Genomic DNA, 19086 nt, shown 5'->3' with positions numbered 1-19086 from the left:
GGATCGAAAAGATGCACAGGCTGTACAGCTGAACTTGTCGTGTTCTGGTGATAAGCACAGGTTACATACCTCGTGATAGTCGCTGTGTGTAAATTCTGCTCCACACTCGAGGCATCTCTTGAACGGCGTCCTTTCTATGAGTTGTAGGCCTCACAGCGTGGATAGGCCCAACGGCCCTCGTCGACGACCGGAATCGATCTGATAAAGTTCAGTCGATAGTTATGGATATCGAAAGTTGTTTGGTAAAGTTTTTACACGTCAAATTACTTGAAAAGTAGATTTTGCACCGGAGCGGGAAAGTTGCACCCAAACCCTGTGGCGGAAAAAAACAATCTAAGAATGGAGTCTATGCCCATGCACACTATCGTCCAAGGGAGGAGTCACCTATCTTGTGACTACAAAGACTTCTTCCAAGACGACAACAACATGCAATCGCTCAGAACCCAACACCAGGTGGCGATCTAATGCTCGGTGTGAGATCTGCAGCTCATATGCCTCGAACATATCGAGTATTCAATATGCAGATAATATCGTACTTTTAAGTAAGACACCGGTGGGACTTCAGGGAATGATATCCTCTTTTGCTGAACATTTTAAAACAAAATGAAAAAAGAAAAAAAATCTAGTTACAAATTTCTCTCTTTTTAATTAATATTGAGAGTACGATTTGAAAGATTTAACAATATGATGATGAGCACCCCATTTAAGGAAACACTATTCTGCGCTCAACCGGTAATTTATTGAATGGACCCATGAGTGACATGGCTCTTTTGTTATTTTAAAATGACGTACGTGGGATTGAGAATTTCAAGCAGACACGTATTATGAACTTTAATACGAGATGAAGAAAGGTATAAACCTCGCAAGATTACGAGGTGGAATTTTGAGTTACTTCAAGTGTATAATTACGAAGGAGATTAGAGAATGGAATGCTCAAGTGATAATGGCAGTTTTTGTAAGAATAAGAGTTGAGTGTGGTTGGTACCGCATAGTACCTGGTTTGAAATATCCTCATGTATTAAAAAGACTGAAGTTCAGTCAAAGATGGCACCCATAGTGACACTGTTTAAATAGGCAGTCCAAGATGGCGCTGTAGTAGGACGCCGGTTGCAGTATCGATACTGGGATGCTGTTGTAAGGATAGGAGGTGAGTGAGCAGGTTATATTACGGGTGGTTAAGATCTACATTATTCAAACTATTATGTGAAACGTGCCTTATTTCTGTTACATTCTTGATAATTTACAGATCACGTACTCGTGAGGCCATTTGAATAAGTTTTTGTGTGTGGAGTAGAACGCCGGTTACAGTGTCGATAATGGGACGCTATTGCTCTGATAGGAGGTGAGTGAAGAGTAAAGGTTACGGCAGGATACAAGACACACTATACATTCGAAGATGAAGTGCGGGCACGGGCATTACAACTGTCCCGTTTTCGATTAATTACAGATCACGTACTGTTGATTGCGTACTGAACATCTGTGGAGTTAAGGGAGGATATCTAGTTCATGTGATGACTACAGATTGATGGGGTGAGCTTACTTTTGACTTTTAGTTATGCAGCACACAATGTTTTATTAGATGAACAGAGATGGGTCTTATAGTATATACATTTTTATTTCAGACGATTGGTAACTCTCTATGTGAGAGAGAGAGTAGGACTGGGATTAAAGAATATACGTAGGTGGAGATCACTAAACGGTACTGTTGCACTCATTTTAACTATACTGAGTGGGGTTTGGGGTCTTCTTAATCAAATAATACAATTAAATTATTAAAGGAGATTGGTAGGAAATATCCTGAGATCTATTGCATAGCTTTAACAAAAATATTGTTTTGATAATTTTAGGATGATCCCCCCCCCCCTTTTTTGGTGAGGTACAAGGTGGATGGGTTATTAAACTGGAGTTGGGGCTTCTGAATGACCAATTACTGAAGGAGATACAATATATTTATGTTTATATGTATATTTTTTAGAGAATATTTGGTGTATAAGGACTATATCCTGCCAAGTGATAAGTGGATGGTTTGAGCGGAATATATGTCAAAAGAGAATACATTACACGAGGTTGGTCAATTTATGACATTGGTACCTGCATAGGTTGAGAAAGTAACTACTGAGTGGCACTTTCTTTGGGTGAAACCTTGTTGGAAATTTGGTTCTGTCCTTTTCTGGAGACACTGGGTGTTGGCTTGTGTTGGTCTATTTTTAAACTACTCAAGATGTAAACAGACTTTATACAAATGTAGAATTGGACATATTAGTAATATACTTATGTGATGTTATTTTGGGTTGCAGCCCTGAATAAGTTATTTTGCTAGATTTAAGCACAACGAAACACGTGTTGGCTGCTTTTTCTTTGGACTGAAATTTGGAACAATAAATTATTAAATTGAAGAATTACGGACTGAACTGTACCAATTGAGAAATTTTGTGAAGAAGGATCTTATATGGACATCTAAATACTAATATACGAGTGCTCGGGGAAGCCTTGTGTTTCATTTGTTTTCTAGATTTATCTGACAAAATAGCTTTAACCCAAAAAGCACATGGCTGGATTGTTTTAAATTCATACATCTCGTTTTCAGAGTTGGAAATCAACTTGGTCTGATGCAAAATGTAGTCTTTGTGGTATAAAAGACGAGACATTGCTGCACTTTGGATGTATATGCCCGGCTTTGCTGGAGGCTTGTAGTAAATGGTTAAAACCCGGTTTTAATCAACTTAATAAAAGGACTTGTAGGCAGGCCCTTATTCCGAGCTTAAATGGTAATCACTTTAAATTAAGCTGTAACTCAAATACATTTATGGACCCTTTTTAAAACTTAAAATTACTGATTTTGTTACTGATTTTAGACTTTAATTGTACTGTTGCTTCTATTGTTTTTGTCCAATTTTTTTTGCATGTACTTTTTAATTAATTTGAGAGTGTTCTGTACCATATATTGTAAGGGTTTTAATTAACCACATGGAATAAAATTCACTTTAATGAACTTCCATAGCCAAATGATTTTTGGAATTTATAACACAAACTGTAAAAGGAAGGATAATTGGCGAATTCGAATCAGTACAAAGGTAAACAACTACTTTTAAGCTGTCTAGTTAAATTTTTTGACATCTTTGATTATCCAAAAAGAAAAATTTACTTACCTTTGTAAAGCACTTTCTACATGATACTCTCCTTCATCACCATTGTCATCCCAAAAAGCTGGTGGTCTCTGATCAGAGCCTGAACCGAAAAGCTACAGAAGCACATCTTGGCCGGGTGCATCTGTATAGCATCAAGACATGAACTCAGTCGGGCCGAGAAGGATTAAGCCCTAGAGTCAGAGAAGACTATAAGAACAGAGTCCCATGTTGGCACCAGTGCTGTTGGTGACTAGCGTGGATTTTGGTGCCAAGATGGAAGTCAGCTCCAGTGTTGAGTGGAACCAGAGACAAGTTCTGGAGGCATAGACTGCACCGAGGGCAAACCAACTAGCAGCATCCTGCCTGGGGGACTCTGCAGATCCTTGGGACCCAAAGGTATGCCAAAAGGAGCATGAAGGGTGCCAGAAATTTGAAACACAGCCAATCTGTTGAAACGTCTGATGAACCAGGAAACTCAGGGTGCATAAGAATCAGTTATGGAACTGGCTCTTCCGTAGTAGTGGGACTGGGGCAAAACGTGCTTGGTTTTCTTAAGCTTACGCTTTGATTTTGACTTACCAAAATATTTGTATCCCAATGATGACCTGATGCAGGAAAGCCCTCAGGAGTAGACATGAGTCTGCCCCCTCAACTTTGAGTGAGAGTGCAAATGTATCTTTCAGTTTTTGGCAATGTCCAGTTTCAGTTTCCGGATTGCCTTCAGATTCTTAAAGGTGTGCCCTTTGCAGGACTTGGAACCCACACACCAGATGCAGCCTAGTGGGAATCCGTCATAGACATCTGTTTGCGACAGTCTATAGGGCTTAAACACTGTAGTTTTAGGAGGGGGTGGGGTTCAGTTCTCTACCACAATGGAAAAAATAATTTTAAAGAAAAATGTCAACTGACGAGGAAAAAGTTGCGAGCTCCAGATCTGCATAAGTAGGCATGGAAAGAAAGTAACTAATGTCAGCACGGAGGGGTGGTTGGTATATGCATCTCCATTCGTGACTTCCTGGGAACAAAGTTTGCACAGAGCCACATAGAGCCACCTACCTGCGCATGACAGAAATGCGGTTTAAACTTTCCGATACAGCCTGACGCCGAGGAATATTCTAACAGTGAGGATACGGTTAGATGTAACCATCAGAAAAGTTACACACATGATCCCATGCAGGATAACAAATCATCTTGCTATTTACAGTACAGACAGCAGAGAGTAATAGCAATACCATGCTGTAAGGCCGCAATGACTGGCAGATTTGAACCGGTGCTTGTCTAAGCTTGTACCTATTCGGAGTAACAAGTTACCTTTGGTGAGTAAGTACATCTCCCTGACTGTCTGTGTAGCCATGTTCCGGAGTGGGACCCCACTGAGTCCTCCAATCTCTTCCCGATGGGCACTCTGTAGGCTTGGTGGCCGACTGATGGTCGTGTTTGTGATCACCATTCCGTCAATGCCTAACTGAGGAAGAGAGACAGGAATTGGATTACGTCTGCATTGGCAAGCACATATGAATATGCATGCAGAAAATTAAACCATTCATTCAGTGCAAAATGCACATCAAATGCAGGCATGCTGTGCAGAACAAGGGTAGTTTACAGAACAGGAGTGTAATCCACAGCTTGGTACATAAGGAAACACAAAATCTGAATAGCAAATCCGGTACAAAATAGAAACTAGGTTAGATACTGCAAGCAAGAGCTACAAACAGGATCTTATTGATCAGGTGTGGTTAGCAACTCATTCATACACCATAGCAAAGGCAAGTGAGTTGGATATGCCGTTTAATTGTGGTCCTTTCTCTGGATATAGAAAGACTGCAAATGGCCAGCAGAGGGGTCAGTGTGTGAAGTGTTACTACACAGTCCCCTCCCCCTTCTGGGCAGTAGAGACATGGTGTTATCCCAAACGTTCTCTAAAGATTTATTTCTTAGATCTGGTCCAATAAAATTTGTTGGCTTTCTTCAGTTCACAAAATGTTCTTACACAATCGAGACTTGCTGTTATTGAAACTTGGCTATTGGGAGTTACCTCAGCCCAATTACTTAAAGCATGGAAAGACCTTTATATTAACTATAAGCACTTTAGTTTCCACCGGGTCTAGATAGCATATACATTTTTTTTATGGAATTTGGGTTAGGGCGAGAGCGCATTGTTGAAACAGGCTGTGCAGAATTTCGACCTCCTTTTACTGTGCCTCTCCTTCTTTGACAAGGAGTAGGACGTGCGGCAGAGTACCATCCATGCAAGACACAAGCATGTGACAAAAAGTACCAAAAAATAATAAAAACATTTGTGCAAAAATTGCTCAATGCATGGGAGTATAATTTTTAACTATAAGCAGTAGAGAACATTTAGAAACTTCAGATAGGAGGTGTACGAAGTAGGCTCTTACATAGTATACCAAAAAGAGGTATGCTGTGTAAAGAGTTCAGGTATCCCTTGTGAGTAGACGGAGCTTGCTCTAGCAAACCCAAGGTGCTCTATCTAGGGTAGTGTAGTCTGGCAGCCTTAGGCTCATCAGAGATGAGTGTTAGATACTTGTGGCACAAACAACGTGAATAAATGATGCACACACTCAAAAAGGAGATCCACACCAATTTAGAAAAATAACAGGTATTTTATATATATTTTGACCTCAAGAACTTCGTAATCAGGTAAGTACTTTTTCAGAATAGACTGATTACGATTTTAGCAGTGTTAACCAACAGTGTGTTTTAACGCGTAAGGCTTTCCTTTGGGAGAATGAACATTTACTGTATTTATATACTTGCAATGAGTTTCCATGGGAACCCCTTTTTGGCTTTTAAGTATCCTTTTCTTCTTCTCAGTCAGAGGAATCTCCAGTTATGGATTCAGGGAGCCCCCTGAATATTACGTTTATGGAAGTTAGGGGAGTGGAGAGTATTAATCAATAGGCTACCTACCCATGGTGTGCATGACCACTTCCTGTGGGAAGTGGGGATAACACTGGCGCAGTTTCCTAAATTCTGCCATCACTAAGATTGTGGAATTTTCCTAGAGTGGGAAACATCAGGCAGCTCACCTTAGAGGTGTGACTGACCTGTGGGTGCTCTGCTCTTACTTCGCATACTAAATTCCCGCCTGCCCTGGTGCCAAATGGGCCTATGGGCAGGGGGGGTGGCACCTCCAAGGTCTGGGGGATGCTGGGGTTGTATACAAAAGGTGGCAAGGCTTTGATGCCTACGGCACGGATAGGCTATTCTGTTGGGAGGAGGTGTAAACACCAGCCAGAGCAGGCATTGTCCTAGACCTCGGAGAGCGGGGCTCTCACCTTCTAGGGGGTCAGAAATGCATTTGTGGTGGCAGGATGGACTGGACCAATCAGCCAGCACACTAGTGGATGAGCAGGTTTCAGGGGGTTTCAGGGGGTACCTCTAAGATACCCTCCGGGTGCATGTATTAATAAATCCATTACTCTAATCAGTGTGGGTTTATTAATACGAGATGCTTGATACCAAGCATCTTTGGTTTCAGTGAAGCCATCATGAAGCTGGAGAACTTGTTATCACTAGTGCCCAGTACATACACTCAATATGGCTTCCCTGTTTACTGGTAATGACTAAGAATCGACTTGGACATCGCAGGGGCATATCTGCTCATGCAGATATGTCCTCACATGCAATATAATGCACCTTACCTTAGGGCTATAAGGCCTGCTGTTGTGGTAACTTACATATATTACATGCAGTATCTGCAGACCTTTGCAGACAGGTGAGCTATGTTGGGTCTTCACTTTTGTCTGCACCAGGTCACGCAGCCTTCAATGCAGTTTGCATGAGTGTGGGGAGGGGTTCCTTTAAGGTGGCACAATACAAGCTGCAACCCTAGGGACCATGTATAGTACCCATGCTCTAGGTACCAGATGTACCATTTACTAGGGACTTACAGGGGTGCTAAGGGTATTGCCAATTGGGGGAATAGCACAGTTTTAGAGAAAGCAATCTGGCACCAGGCAACACGATAGCAGGAACCCACTGCAGTTCTATTGACATTGCATCATTACCAGGCAAAAAGTGGGGGTGACCATGTAAAAAAGGGGCACTTTCCTACAGGTGCATAACCAATCACAGAATATTATTACAGAGAAGGTTGCGCAGGCAACAGACACAGAACAAATGTGGCCTTTTATTATGCATGCCCTTCCCTTGTAGTGTAGTTCCTATATTCCCAATAGACTTTGAGCATTGGAATAATATATCCTATAGATTAGACATAGGACTGAGGTCGACTAGGTCTCTATCGAATATACTAGACTTAATTGTGTGTGCCAGATAGCTCAGAGGTCACTAGAAACGTTCTCGAATTCACAAGAAGGGATTAGTCTCTGACAACCGCATAAACATGACAACTTTGTTCCCCCAAGATAAAACATATCTTCAGAGTCGTGGAAACAATAGATATTTCACTCAGTCAATCGTGCATGCTTCATTTCACTAGAGGTGCAGAGAAAGTAGAAAGACGGGCGTTTTCAATAAAAGGTTTTATTAAACAGTCTTCTTTCTCAAGCATAAGAAATGAACTGCTACAATCGTAACACAGTTTGTAAAATATAATGCGTACAGTATAAATAGTAGAATAAAATAATACTGTAAGAGCATTGTATGGTTCCTAAACCATACAGAAATACATACATAAATAACAGAGGCTCTAAGTACTCAACTGGCGCTTCTAAAATACGCCTACCCCCGGTGTACCTAACCTAAGCTTAGTACGAGGGAGGAAGTAACTGAGGTGTAGCATAAATGTAGTAATCTTTTGCCAAGAATCTGCTCAAGATTTCTCTAAGGGTCTAATCAGCTCCGTACCTTAGTTTAAAATGGAGAAGGCTGGTTTCGGGATTCGATTTCCCAACAACCCGCAAGCGTAGCTTGGAAACACTTGAGCTGGATTTCTCGGCAGGAGAAAAGACAGCATCTTTCTCAGTGTGTCTGCTGGAGGGTCGGCTTCATTCAGCACTTGCTGTAGCAGGGCGCGTCGGGCAAGTAGATAGTCGAACTGCTCCAAATCACTGTGTGTTTGCTTGGGCGAGTATGGGCATATTTATACTTTGCAGGTGCCGACTTTGGCGTACAGTTGGACATAATAACGTCATCAAAGAGTCTCAGTTCTTTGAAAACTCCATGAGTTCTTGGACAAATCAATATTCAAGCAAGGGGAAGTAACCCGGCTGCTGAAGCTGAGTTTTCCAAGAAATCATTGTGGATTTTCGGAACTAGTGGAAGTAGCCCTGCCGTATTTGGAATGCATGAGCTATGCCTAAATATGGTTATGATTTCTATGCCTATATAAGGATATGGGGATTTATACCTATATAAGGGCATGGATCACATGGAACTTACAATAGGGTCCTAAAATGATACATAACACCCTGATGCCAAACAGTAGATGTGGAATAGGTGGGTATGGGGGTGTAACTGAACCGTTCCTAGCTTCTTGAAGTCTGGGGAAAGAGCACAATGTGACCTAGGAGTCCTAAGGTCACAAAAAAAGAAGTATTTAGAAAAAAGAAACTGCCTGGAGATTAAAAGAGATGCTGCTGTTGGTGCCAAACATTGTACTGAGCCAACAGAGACCAAAGGAAAACTCTCATTTATCAGCTGTAGAGGACTGCTGACAAGATCTTGCTTTCCAACCGGTTAGAATACCACCAAATGACCAACGACTGGTCTGTTCTGCAAGGTTGGGGGGGGGGGGGGGGGGGGGGGGGGGAGGGGTGGTTCACTAAAAAACAGGGATGCACACCAAATTCCCCCAGGCAACCTCTCTATCTTCAGCGTTGGGCTCTAGAGTTCAAGGAATCAAATAAATGCATCATGCACTTCCCAGTTGGTCATCAATTGACCCAGGCTTTTGGAACCTAACTTTTCCAGAATGCATATGTCTACTAGCATGCTTTTCCACTGTTGCGAGGTAGAAGTTTCAGGACTATGGTAGCTTCCCTACGTTGAAGAAAGCATTGCATCACTTAAGTGTAGTAGGAAGTTCTATTTCTAACAATGGACCTCATAATAGATTACAACTTATGGTGCTAGTGGTATATGTTTAGGAATTGCTCTGTGGTTAGTTCCAGTAAATTTAAAATTTTGAGTTTCTGCACATGACCATGCAAGCAGACTCATTGCTTGTGAGGCTGCCATGGCAAAAACTTGGAGAGGAGACCAGGATAACAGCATGCAACTTAACCATTGGGACATATTATCCAAGCAGTAGTTTATACTGCATCTCCCGATTCTGGGCACTACAAGAAACAAAGATCCTGTCCTAGTAAGCCACCAGATTACAGTTTCAACTTTAACAAAGAGACAGGGAATCGTACAAATGTAATAATTTGTATGGTTACATTAAACTTGAAGGAAAACATACTTGAGAGGAAACATACTTTTGCAAATCCGGTCTTAGTTTTGTTGTTTCCACTTCCAATGCCTACTTTTTTGGCAAGGGGCAAGCTCGTGAGGAACTCATTTTGCAATTGTGTGCTACGCAGACGGCACAGCATGGTGAAAGGGATGTTCAGTTTATTTGATTCCACTGCCCTTCCCAGTTACTTCTTGAATGGCAAGCATACTTAACTCACTATTGGGCAAAGCAGCCATTTATTTAATTGAAATGCTTCCTGGTGTTGGTAAACACGGTAACACTATAATAACCCTCGAGATATTTTTTGTACTAAAATCAGCTTTTAGATAATAATCACTTAAATAGGTCTCCACTTATTGCTTTCGCTTTAATGTGGCATGCTACCATCTCAGCCACGCAGCTCCCCTGCCTGTGATGGCTGCAAGGTGGCGAAGCAGGATTTAGAGACGATTCCCGGTCATCTGGGGCCTCCCGAGGTACATAGTCATTTGGCCCTGGGCAAGAGACTATCCAAGAGGGGCGCCGTAAGGCGTCCGATGTCCGCCTGAAGTGCGCCTCATGGCTGGGCCTGTCCTCTGCTGCTCCTGGGACCCCGGCACTTGCTAAGGAGGTGCCCACTGCTGTTGGGGGTCTCCTGGAGTGAGGGGCATCCCTGCTCCACCATTCCGGCCCTGAGGTGAGCCCCGAACCACAGGCTGGGCCAAGGGGCGTCACCAAGTGGAGGTGGCAGCGGGACAGTGATCGGCAGTTGCCACCCAGAAGCGTCAGGCGGTCGCGTTCTCCCCCTGCTGTGGCGGAGTATCTGGAAAGACGAGGGGTCGCAATCGGGTGCAGCTCTTTGTGGCAGGCCGCACTGGACCGAGGCATTCGCACGATCGTGGCACAACGCGACTGACTTGTGACCCCCCCCCCTCTTTGCGGGGCCATTGCGGATCTTCCTGCTGGTGCCTGGAGGCCCCCTGGAGACACGGATGCCTTGCTGATGCCCTGCTGGGAGGCGGCTGTCATGACTGTTGCTGGGATACTCAGCCCCAGCTCTGGCGTGATACTGGACAAAGGGGAAGGGGTGTAACCACCCCCTCCCCAGGTCCTCCCATAGGTGGGACCCTAGAGTTAGTCCAACCCCTAAACTTAGTGTAAGTATAGGAACCCATTCACTAGGACTTTAGATTACCCTGGACGAAACTCTGAAGAGAAAATCTTGGACCTTCGACATTCCATATCGACTGGAAAACGGAAGAAATCTCCCTTGGGGTCAAGGAGTGACCCCCCCTGTTCGAACAGGCACCAAAGAAGCATCTTGCCGGTCTGCATTTTCAAGGTTCCCGACGGATCCTGAGGAATCTGCGACACAGGACACGGACTTCCAGACATCTCAGAGGCTGACACGAGTCCCCAGCGAAGCGGAGACCTGTAGCTATCAAGAGAGACGTGGGACCGGAACTCCTGGACATCCTACAATTTTGCAAGTGCACCTACTTTCCGAAGTTGTGCATTGGGCTATTTGTTGCCCTCGCCCGAGCACCTTTTGCACCGAAGCTCAGAGGGCTACACTCTGCAAGTGTCCCATGGGCCCGCTTCCTGCATTTCCGCTAAGGGCTCCTTCGCGATCTCTAGTCTGTTGGTTAGTCGGTCCCCACGAAGGACAATCCTTTGTTTCTTGTGTTTTCCTGGTTGCTCCAGACGTGCCCTGACTCCCTTACAAAGGGTGAGTCCCTTAGACCTTGCTGGTCTGGACCAAAGCCAAATCTTGTCATCTTGCGTGGTTTGCTGTTGCCAAGGCTCGTTGGGTCCAATCCGGATACTGATGCTGAAGCACTCGACATCCGACGTGGGACAGCTCAAATCCAGCTCCTGGTTGTCGTCGATGCCTCCTGGACCTCGTGGCTGAAGAGTCAAGCTTCACCTACTTCACCTTAAAGCACCCGACATTGGCTGGCATCTTCCTGTCGCCATCCTGGTCACTGGTTAGTGACCCAGACTCTGTCCCCTCTGCTTTCAGGTTCTTCAGATCTCCAATCCACCCTTGGATCCATCCGGACACTCTTCTCCTAGACGTCTGCAGCGCTTCTTTGCAGCTCTCCACTGGAATCGACGACGAAACCAGACACGAAAAGACACCTATGCAACCGGCTTCCCTGGGTGAGGTAACACGAGTACTTCGGTGCTCCTGTGGGTCTTGACACTCGAAGTGTCTAGTTCTAAAGGGGTTTCACCGCAGTCCACTCCTAAGTGACCTTAAACTTTAAAACTCTAACTTAAACTTTCTCCATAAAAGTCAATGGTGATTCGCAGCTGTGTTCAGACACTGCCTGTGTCCCCCGTGGGTCTCCTGCGTCCCTACCTTGGGTGGTTCCTGGTTGCCCCAGCAGTTCTATAGGCCCTAGGCCTCACTTCTAACTCTCATGTGGTTCTTATACCACTTTTTTAGTATATGGTTTGTGAGGCCCCTAGGGCAATAGTTTACTGTGTGCTATTTAAGTCCTTGTATTGTACTTTTGCCTGTAGCCTCATAAAGAGAGTAGAGGGGTTGTGTTTAGAATAAATACATATATTTTATATATATACCGTGTGTGGTGTACTTTCATTTGGTCATTCAAGAGATTATAGACTGGTAAAACAAGCTGCTTTACATTCCTTCTAGACTTAGCCTGAAGGCTGCTCTCCACAGCTACCACTAGGATAGCTTTCTATAAAGGTGGTCTTAAACCTACCATCAATAAGGGTCGTTTGGACTGGTGCAAGGTGCCCACTAGAATAGGGAACGTCATATGCCAGGCCAACTTCTCACAATGTTCTATTCTAATTCAGGAATAAAACTGTTTTTGGCTCAATCCTAACTTGATGGCAATCTACCATCAATTACTGCTTACTACTTGTTTAGCCTTTGAGCAAACAATACTCAAATTCTATTCTGAAGTAGGAAAAAAAATGCCTCTGAAGTGCAGGGGAGCGACATACATAGATAGGGCTAGATTCACAAACTCCGAAATGCAATAGAAAAGATGCCTAATCCAACTCGTAATGTCAGCGGCTCGTACAAAGAGACTTCGTGGCCTCGGGATGATGGTTTCTAACCATTTCAGACATTTTTGGTACTTGTATACTTTTTTCTCCATTAATAGGAAGCCTACTTTAGGTCTTGATTTTCCACGAGGAAGCCTGGTGCACCTCTGCTTTTCACAATTTACTGCCATGGAAAATCCACTTCAGATTGTTATTAAAAAAGTGCACAGTGAATACATACTACGACCAACATTTATAGTTTGTAATGACTGCATTTTGTCTGTGAAACGATCTGCTAAGGTTTTCTGGAAACTCACAGGCGCTGCAGATGCTACAGGCAGGGGCATCCCATCTTTTTCCAAGGGGAGGGAGGGTGCGGAGAGAAAAACAGCAGCTCGAAGTACGCAGAACGCAGCTGGAAAGCTAGATACTGCTTAACCCCTAATGTCATGTCAAGGCCTATTGTGGCCTCATTGTCTACGACATAGGACACATTAGCTTTGCACACATTACTACATAATCACGTTGGCTTCTGTGCCACATTTATATTTTCACACAGAGCCTGTAGTTGTTTTCTCGTTCTGTTCTTTTCTGGGATTAAGTCTGAACAGTAGACTAGGTCAAACAACAATATCCCTTGTTATTTTGTTATGGTCAGGCACTCGCACCTAGACACAACACAGAAATGCAGCTGTTGTTTACAAACATGTGAACCTGGTCATATAGGTATCCACATCGCTGTAACACACAGAGACAGACCGATATTTCCTGAGAGAAGGTCATGGCTGTATCTGAAATGTAATACATTCATCTGTGTATGCTAAGGTACAAGGTTTGCTGATAAACCCAGAGATCTTTGCTGTATAATCAGTTTGCTTCTGTAGAAGAGAAGGGGGGATAGGTTGATAGGTTTATTCATAATATACGGTTTATGACAATGCAGGTGTTATTTTTGCTAGGCAGTTTTCCAATGGTGGCACGTATACTGCATTTCAGAACACAATAGTTTAAATAAACATTTCAAACTTCCTTTGTGTCTCTTTCATATCTTTTTGTGAACGAGTAAAAGTGTATGAGCGAAAGGGAGTGTCCTGTCACTGCGATTCCCAAGAGGCTTGTGCTCTGGGGATGTCAATTTTTATTTTTTTTATTGAGCATTTCCAAACTGTACATCCGGCATACAATGCCATATTATAGCATACAAATAAATATAGATGCGAAAAAAAAGCAGATAAGAAAGGAAAACAAAAAGGTACCAACAAAAAATCAGCCGTACTTGTACAACAATTGCCTGCGGTCAGTGTGCTGTAGAGATACACCAAGTCACATCCTATATTACAATCAATGCAGCATAACAAACCAACAGCAGTTCCAGCATCCCGATCCCTCTAACAGCGCTTCAATCAGAGTCCAATTCTTGCTGAGCCAGGAAGTATTCCCTCAGGGGAGCCCATATATCCTTGGGCCTGGACGAAGCCTGCAGTCCCTCGGCATACAGTTCAAGTTGTTCACGGCAATAGACCATGTCCTTCAACCACATATCAATCTTAGGACTCAGGGGGCTGTCCCATGCGAGTAGCACCCACCTTTTTGCCGGCAACAGGGCCACTCTCACAAACCTCCCCATCACAGCCCCAGCAAGCAGGTTGTATCCTAAGAGGCACAACAGTGGTGTACACTGAATTGCCAATCCTGTCATAGTGCCTATAAGGGTGAGGACCCCCTGCCAGTATTTGAGTACTAAACCACATTGCCTTGCTAGGTGATAAAAGTCTGCACTAGCCTGCCCACATCGCGTACAACAATCAGACTCTCAAACCCATTCTATGTAATTTTTTAGGAGTATGGTAGACCTGGTGTATGAATTTTAGGTGAATTATCCTCAAGTTGTTGTTGAAAGTCAATTGGCCAGTCAGTGAACAGGTGCGACCCCATACCACATCTGTAATGGGGAGGGGGCCGACAACAGAGCTCCAGCGTTCTAAGCTACGGTCTTCACCCATGGGAGTTTCCTCCTGTATTGCCCTGTACAGTTTGGTAACCAGTTTTTTCCGGTGGGGAGATACTATCACCAGTTGTAATGCATGCAGCGGTGTCGGTTCGTCAGGAAATGAGGTGTAATGATCTTGAATAGCCCTACGTAACCTATAACAAGTATATTTAAACATTAGAGTGGGATGTTGGATATACTCCAGATCTTCACTGGTGAGGTATTTCCCCTCAGGATATAAATCCTTCATTGATGTGATACCCACTTCCCTCAAAGCCGCAATGGGGCCACGCTCCTGCCCAACTGACAAAGCAGCCTGCGCTTCCAAATCTCCTGCCATGCAGCAATAGTGGCAACCAGCGTATTAATCTCTAGTCTAGGCGTCTGTCTAGCCATATGGGTGATAATGCCACTCAAAGGTACTGGATGAGCGTCCCCCTCCTCCACCGCCACATGCAGAACAAAGTCATGCGGCTTAATCCAAAAATAGGAGTGTTGCGCTTGCCCGTATAAATAGTAGGCATAAAATTCGGGGCGCCAAATCCCCCTCTCTCAAAGGGCAATGTCAGCGTACGCCAGCAAAGTCTCGGTTGTTTATTTCCCCAGACTAAGCTTAGCAGCTGTGTCTGCAGTGTTTTAAAAAAGTGTTTGGTCAGTGATACAGGGATATTACTAAATAAGTACAAAAACTTTGGGAGGACAATCATCTTGATTAAAGCAATGAGGTCTGCTAGGGAAAGGGGTAAACAAGCCCAACGATCAATCTGCTGCACTTAAATAGAATATGCGCGACCATAGTTTTCTCTTATCACCACCTCAGGTTCACGGTGTAGCCACACCCTTAGGTATTTGACGGGTTCTACAGACCATATCAGCGGGTACTCTACAGGAGGCTGCGTAGTAATGCTCGTTAGGGGGATGATAACAGATTTGTCCCAGTTAATTTGTAGCCCAAATCGAATGTATTCACGTAGCACCTGCGATAGATATCTCTGCGGTTCTCGAACGTAGAGGACCATATCGTCCGCATACAATGAGATGCCAACCGGACGATTACTACAATTTAGGGCAGTCTCCCTATGACCTTGCCGAATTCTACACGCCAGTGGCTCTAAAGCGATAGCAAAGAGCAAGGGGGAGAAGGGACACCCCTGTCTCGTGCCACGGTCTATTGAAAAAGGTTCCGAAGTGAGCCCCCCCACCCTAACCCTAGCTGAGGCATCAGCGTAGAGTATCTGTATCCACTGAAGTAAGACAGGACGAAACCCCATTTGGCGAAGGATGTACTACATATATCCCCGTTCAATCGAATCAAATGCTTTTGCAGCATCGAGGAGTACTGCAAATGCTAGCAGGTCTGGATTAAGTACATGGAACATGCCGAATATAGTCCTCAAGTTCAGGGAAGTGGAGCGGTCCGGAATAAACCCCGAATGGTCCGGGAGGACAAGCAGGGGCATTAATGGCAACAATTTGGTGGCCAGAATTTTCGCTAATATTTTTTCGTCCAAATTAATCAATGATAAGGGACGATAGGACGCACATTTGGTGGGCGACTTAACCTTTTTTAATAAAGTAATAATGAGGGCCAGTCTCAGCGATGGCGGAAGTGCACCAGTCTTCTGAGCTTCAGCGTACATTTCCAGCAAGTGTGGCACCAGTATATCGGCGTACGCTTTGTAAAATTCTGCAGTGAGGCCGTCTGGCCCCGACGCCTTATTGTTGGACAGCGCTGCGATAGCTTCCCTAACATCTTCTTCAGTTACAGGCAGATCTAGGCATTTTCTATGTATATCAGACAACCGAGCGCATGCCGTATCTTCTAGATATGCATCTAAGGCTTCTACCGCCGCCCCCCCACAGGATGTGTATGTGGAAGCATAGAACTCACGAATATGTTCTACTATTGATTGTTGGGAATAATGCAATACCCGGTCCGTGCCTACAATATGGTCTATTGGTGGGTTATCGGACCTGTCACGTAACCCGTTAGCTAGAACTCTACCCGGCCTTCCCCCCTCACCATAAGCTCTGGCCACCTGTCGTTTGGATCGTTTTTTTTTTCTCGACTTCTGCTAGTGAATTAAATTCTTCGACGTGGTCTCGTATTTGGGCAAGGGTATCTCTTGATGGTGTAAGGTTATATTGGTGTTCCAGGGTCTCAAGTTGTCGTTCTAGTGCTTTCAATTGTGTCCTAAGTTCTCGGAGCATCCCTGGAGAGGTGCTAATACATACCCCCCTAATTGTCACTTTAAAAGCTTACCAGAGGACTTCCTGGCTTTCTACGGCCCCAACGTTGTGCTCGAAATATTGTACAATAGCCGCCCTGATAGCTTCAGTGAAAGTCGGGTCTGTAAGCACCTCCGCCCTGAAGCGCCACGTGAAGGGCCTGTGTGTGTTCAAGGGTATAGCTAACTCTAAAAGGACAGGGTTGTGATCTGATAGGGTGCGCGGGAGTGTGTGGCTCCCCGTCACCCACGTATTAGCCTCGTAGCTAAGCAACCAATAATCCAATCGTGACCACCTGTTGAATGCAGGAGTAATATGTGTACCTTCCAGTGTCCCCACGCTGCGCAGACGCCAAGCGTCCACCAAACCCAGCTCTAGCATCAGGTCATTAATGCATTTTGCTACCTGGACCATAAGTGCACCTTCTGGATTGGATTTATCCACTAGTGGATTGAGGTCACCCCCCAGCAGGATCGCCGCTTCCAGCCAAGAGCGCACCACCGAGAGCATCTGTATAAAGGGCGAGACATCATCTACCACCGGGGCCGTACACATTGATAATCGTCACCAGTGCTATACCTAATTTGCCCTGCACCATCGCCCAGCGACCCTCCTTATCTATACTGGAGCGTATAGCTGTAAATTCTACACATCTTTAAACTAGGGTGAGGACCCCTCTGGCGTAGGTGGAGTATGAAGAAGCTAGCCTGTAGGCTGCCTATCTGTTCGCTATTGTGGCTTCAGTATTTTTGCTCAAATGTGTTTCTTGTAGGAGGGCTATTTTCATGTTATGCCTATCAAGCTGAGCTAGAACCTGCCTAGTCTTCTTGGGCGTATTTAGACCTCGCACATTCCAGGTTATGCAAGAAATCTTATCACCTGTCAGCCACAATCGCAGTTAAATCTCCTTACACTGTGCTCTTTAACTATGCAGCTAGGTGCATCTCTGCCCCCGACCATACCATCTAGTCCCTACACAATGCAAGTACTTTCGGCTGATAACAGAAGAACACTCCCTCCCTCCCCCACCCACTGCCCCAACATGCCAAACATAAGTCACATGCAACTCCCACCCCATCAAAAACTGAAATAAATGAAAGATCAGCTGGGGAATACCCATGGGGGATCGTAGCGGCAAATCCTCTCCCCGATCCTGTAGGGAGGGGGCCACCCAAATTATACCATGTCCCACCACCCAGCCGCCATCCAGGCGACACTGAATATCCAGCGCAGCGAGTGACAGCCGGGTATTACTCCATACTACCCAGATCAATCATATCGAGGCATAGAGAGATCTATCAATATAGTGATGTTATGATCCCAGAGCGTGCCACTACTCTGCGAGAGCCACCATTGTGTCCACCATACGCCAACATGAGTTAAGAGTCTAAAATCCCTGTATCCCCGACTCCCACCACAAATCCCAACTCACCAAAGTGCCCAAAGCACACTCCCTGTATGCAGTAACGGGCCTCGCTTTTATTTTTCTTCTTTTTTTCCCGAGGTGGAAACAAACATGAAGCCCCCTTGACATGACATAGAATCAGAATAAACAAAAGTAAAGATCCTGGTGCTCTCAATTATTCAATCGTCCCCCTCGGAGTTGTGAGCTGGAGAACTGTGTCGATGACGCAACGACTTGGCATATTCCATCGCTAATTTAGGACTCGTGAAGATCTTGGAATTGGCTGCCTTACCGATGGGCAGGCGCGCCGGATAGAGCATGGCGTACTAAATGTTCTTGCATCAGCAGCTTCTTTACGTCCTGGAACTCCTTGTGTGCTGCCTGTACAGCGGCCGTGAAATAAGGGTAAAAGGTGAGTGTGCTGCCTTGATAGTTGGTGGTGCCTTTTTGACGAGTGATTTTTAAAACCGCGCCACGATCCCTATAGTTGAGCAGCCTGGCGATGATCGGCCTGGCCGGGGCCCCTGGCGGAGGGCGTGCTGCCAGAGACCGATGCGCTCGCTCCACCGCAAACATAGGTGATAAGGCCTCCCCACCACATATATCCCGCAGCAGAGTCTCAACAAAGTCCTCGAGGCGTTCCACATTGGTGGACTCCAGCAGGCCCAAAATGCACACATTGTTGTGCCTCGAGCGTGCTTCGATATCTTCATTCTTGGCCTGGATAACTGCCAGAAGCTTCGTCATGTCCGTCTGTTTCGTGGTCACCTGCCGCAGGCCATCCTCAGCATCAGAGATGCGCTGTTCTGCTTCCCCCAGCCTCACAGCCTGCTTGTCTAGCTTGAAGGAGAAATGGTCCATTCTACCATTCAATGCTTCTATTTTCCCATCAATAGCCTGGAGGCTAGCTTGAATGGCGGCCAGCGACTTCTCCAGTGCCGTG

General features: G+C 45.0%; 1 protein-coding gene across 1 annotated transcript in view; it reads right to left on the bottom strand.

Annotated features, from left to right (window-relative positions):
• Nucleotides 1–19086, bottom strand: part of DHODH (dihydroorotate dehydrogenase (quinone)) — a 149334-nt gene that overhangs the window by 102346 nt on the left and 27902 nt on the right. The window contains exon 7 of the mRNA XM_086945534.1: nucleotides 4440–4593. Within this exon, the coding sequence (XP_086801660.1) occupies nucleotides 4440–4593 (154 nt within the window). The remainder of the gene's footprint in view (nucleotides 1–4439; nucleotides 4594–19086) is intronic.

This window comes from Lissotriton vulgaris, chromosome 12 (assembly GCF_964263255.1).
Source record: "Lissotriton vulgaris chromosome 12, aLisVul1.2, whole genome shotgun sequence".
Taxonomy (NCBI): domain Eukaryota; kingdom Metazoa; phylum Chordata; class Amphibia; order Caudata; family Salamandridae; genus Lissotriton; species Lissotriton vulgaris.
Note: the sequence above shows the minus strand (reverse complement) of the source record. Positions and strands in the feature narration are given on the sequence as shown.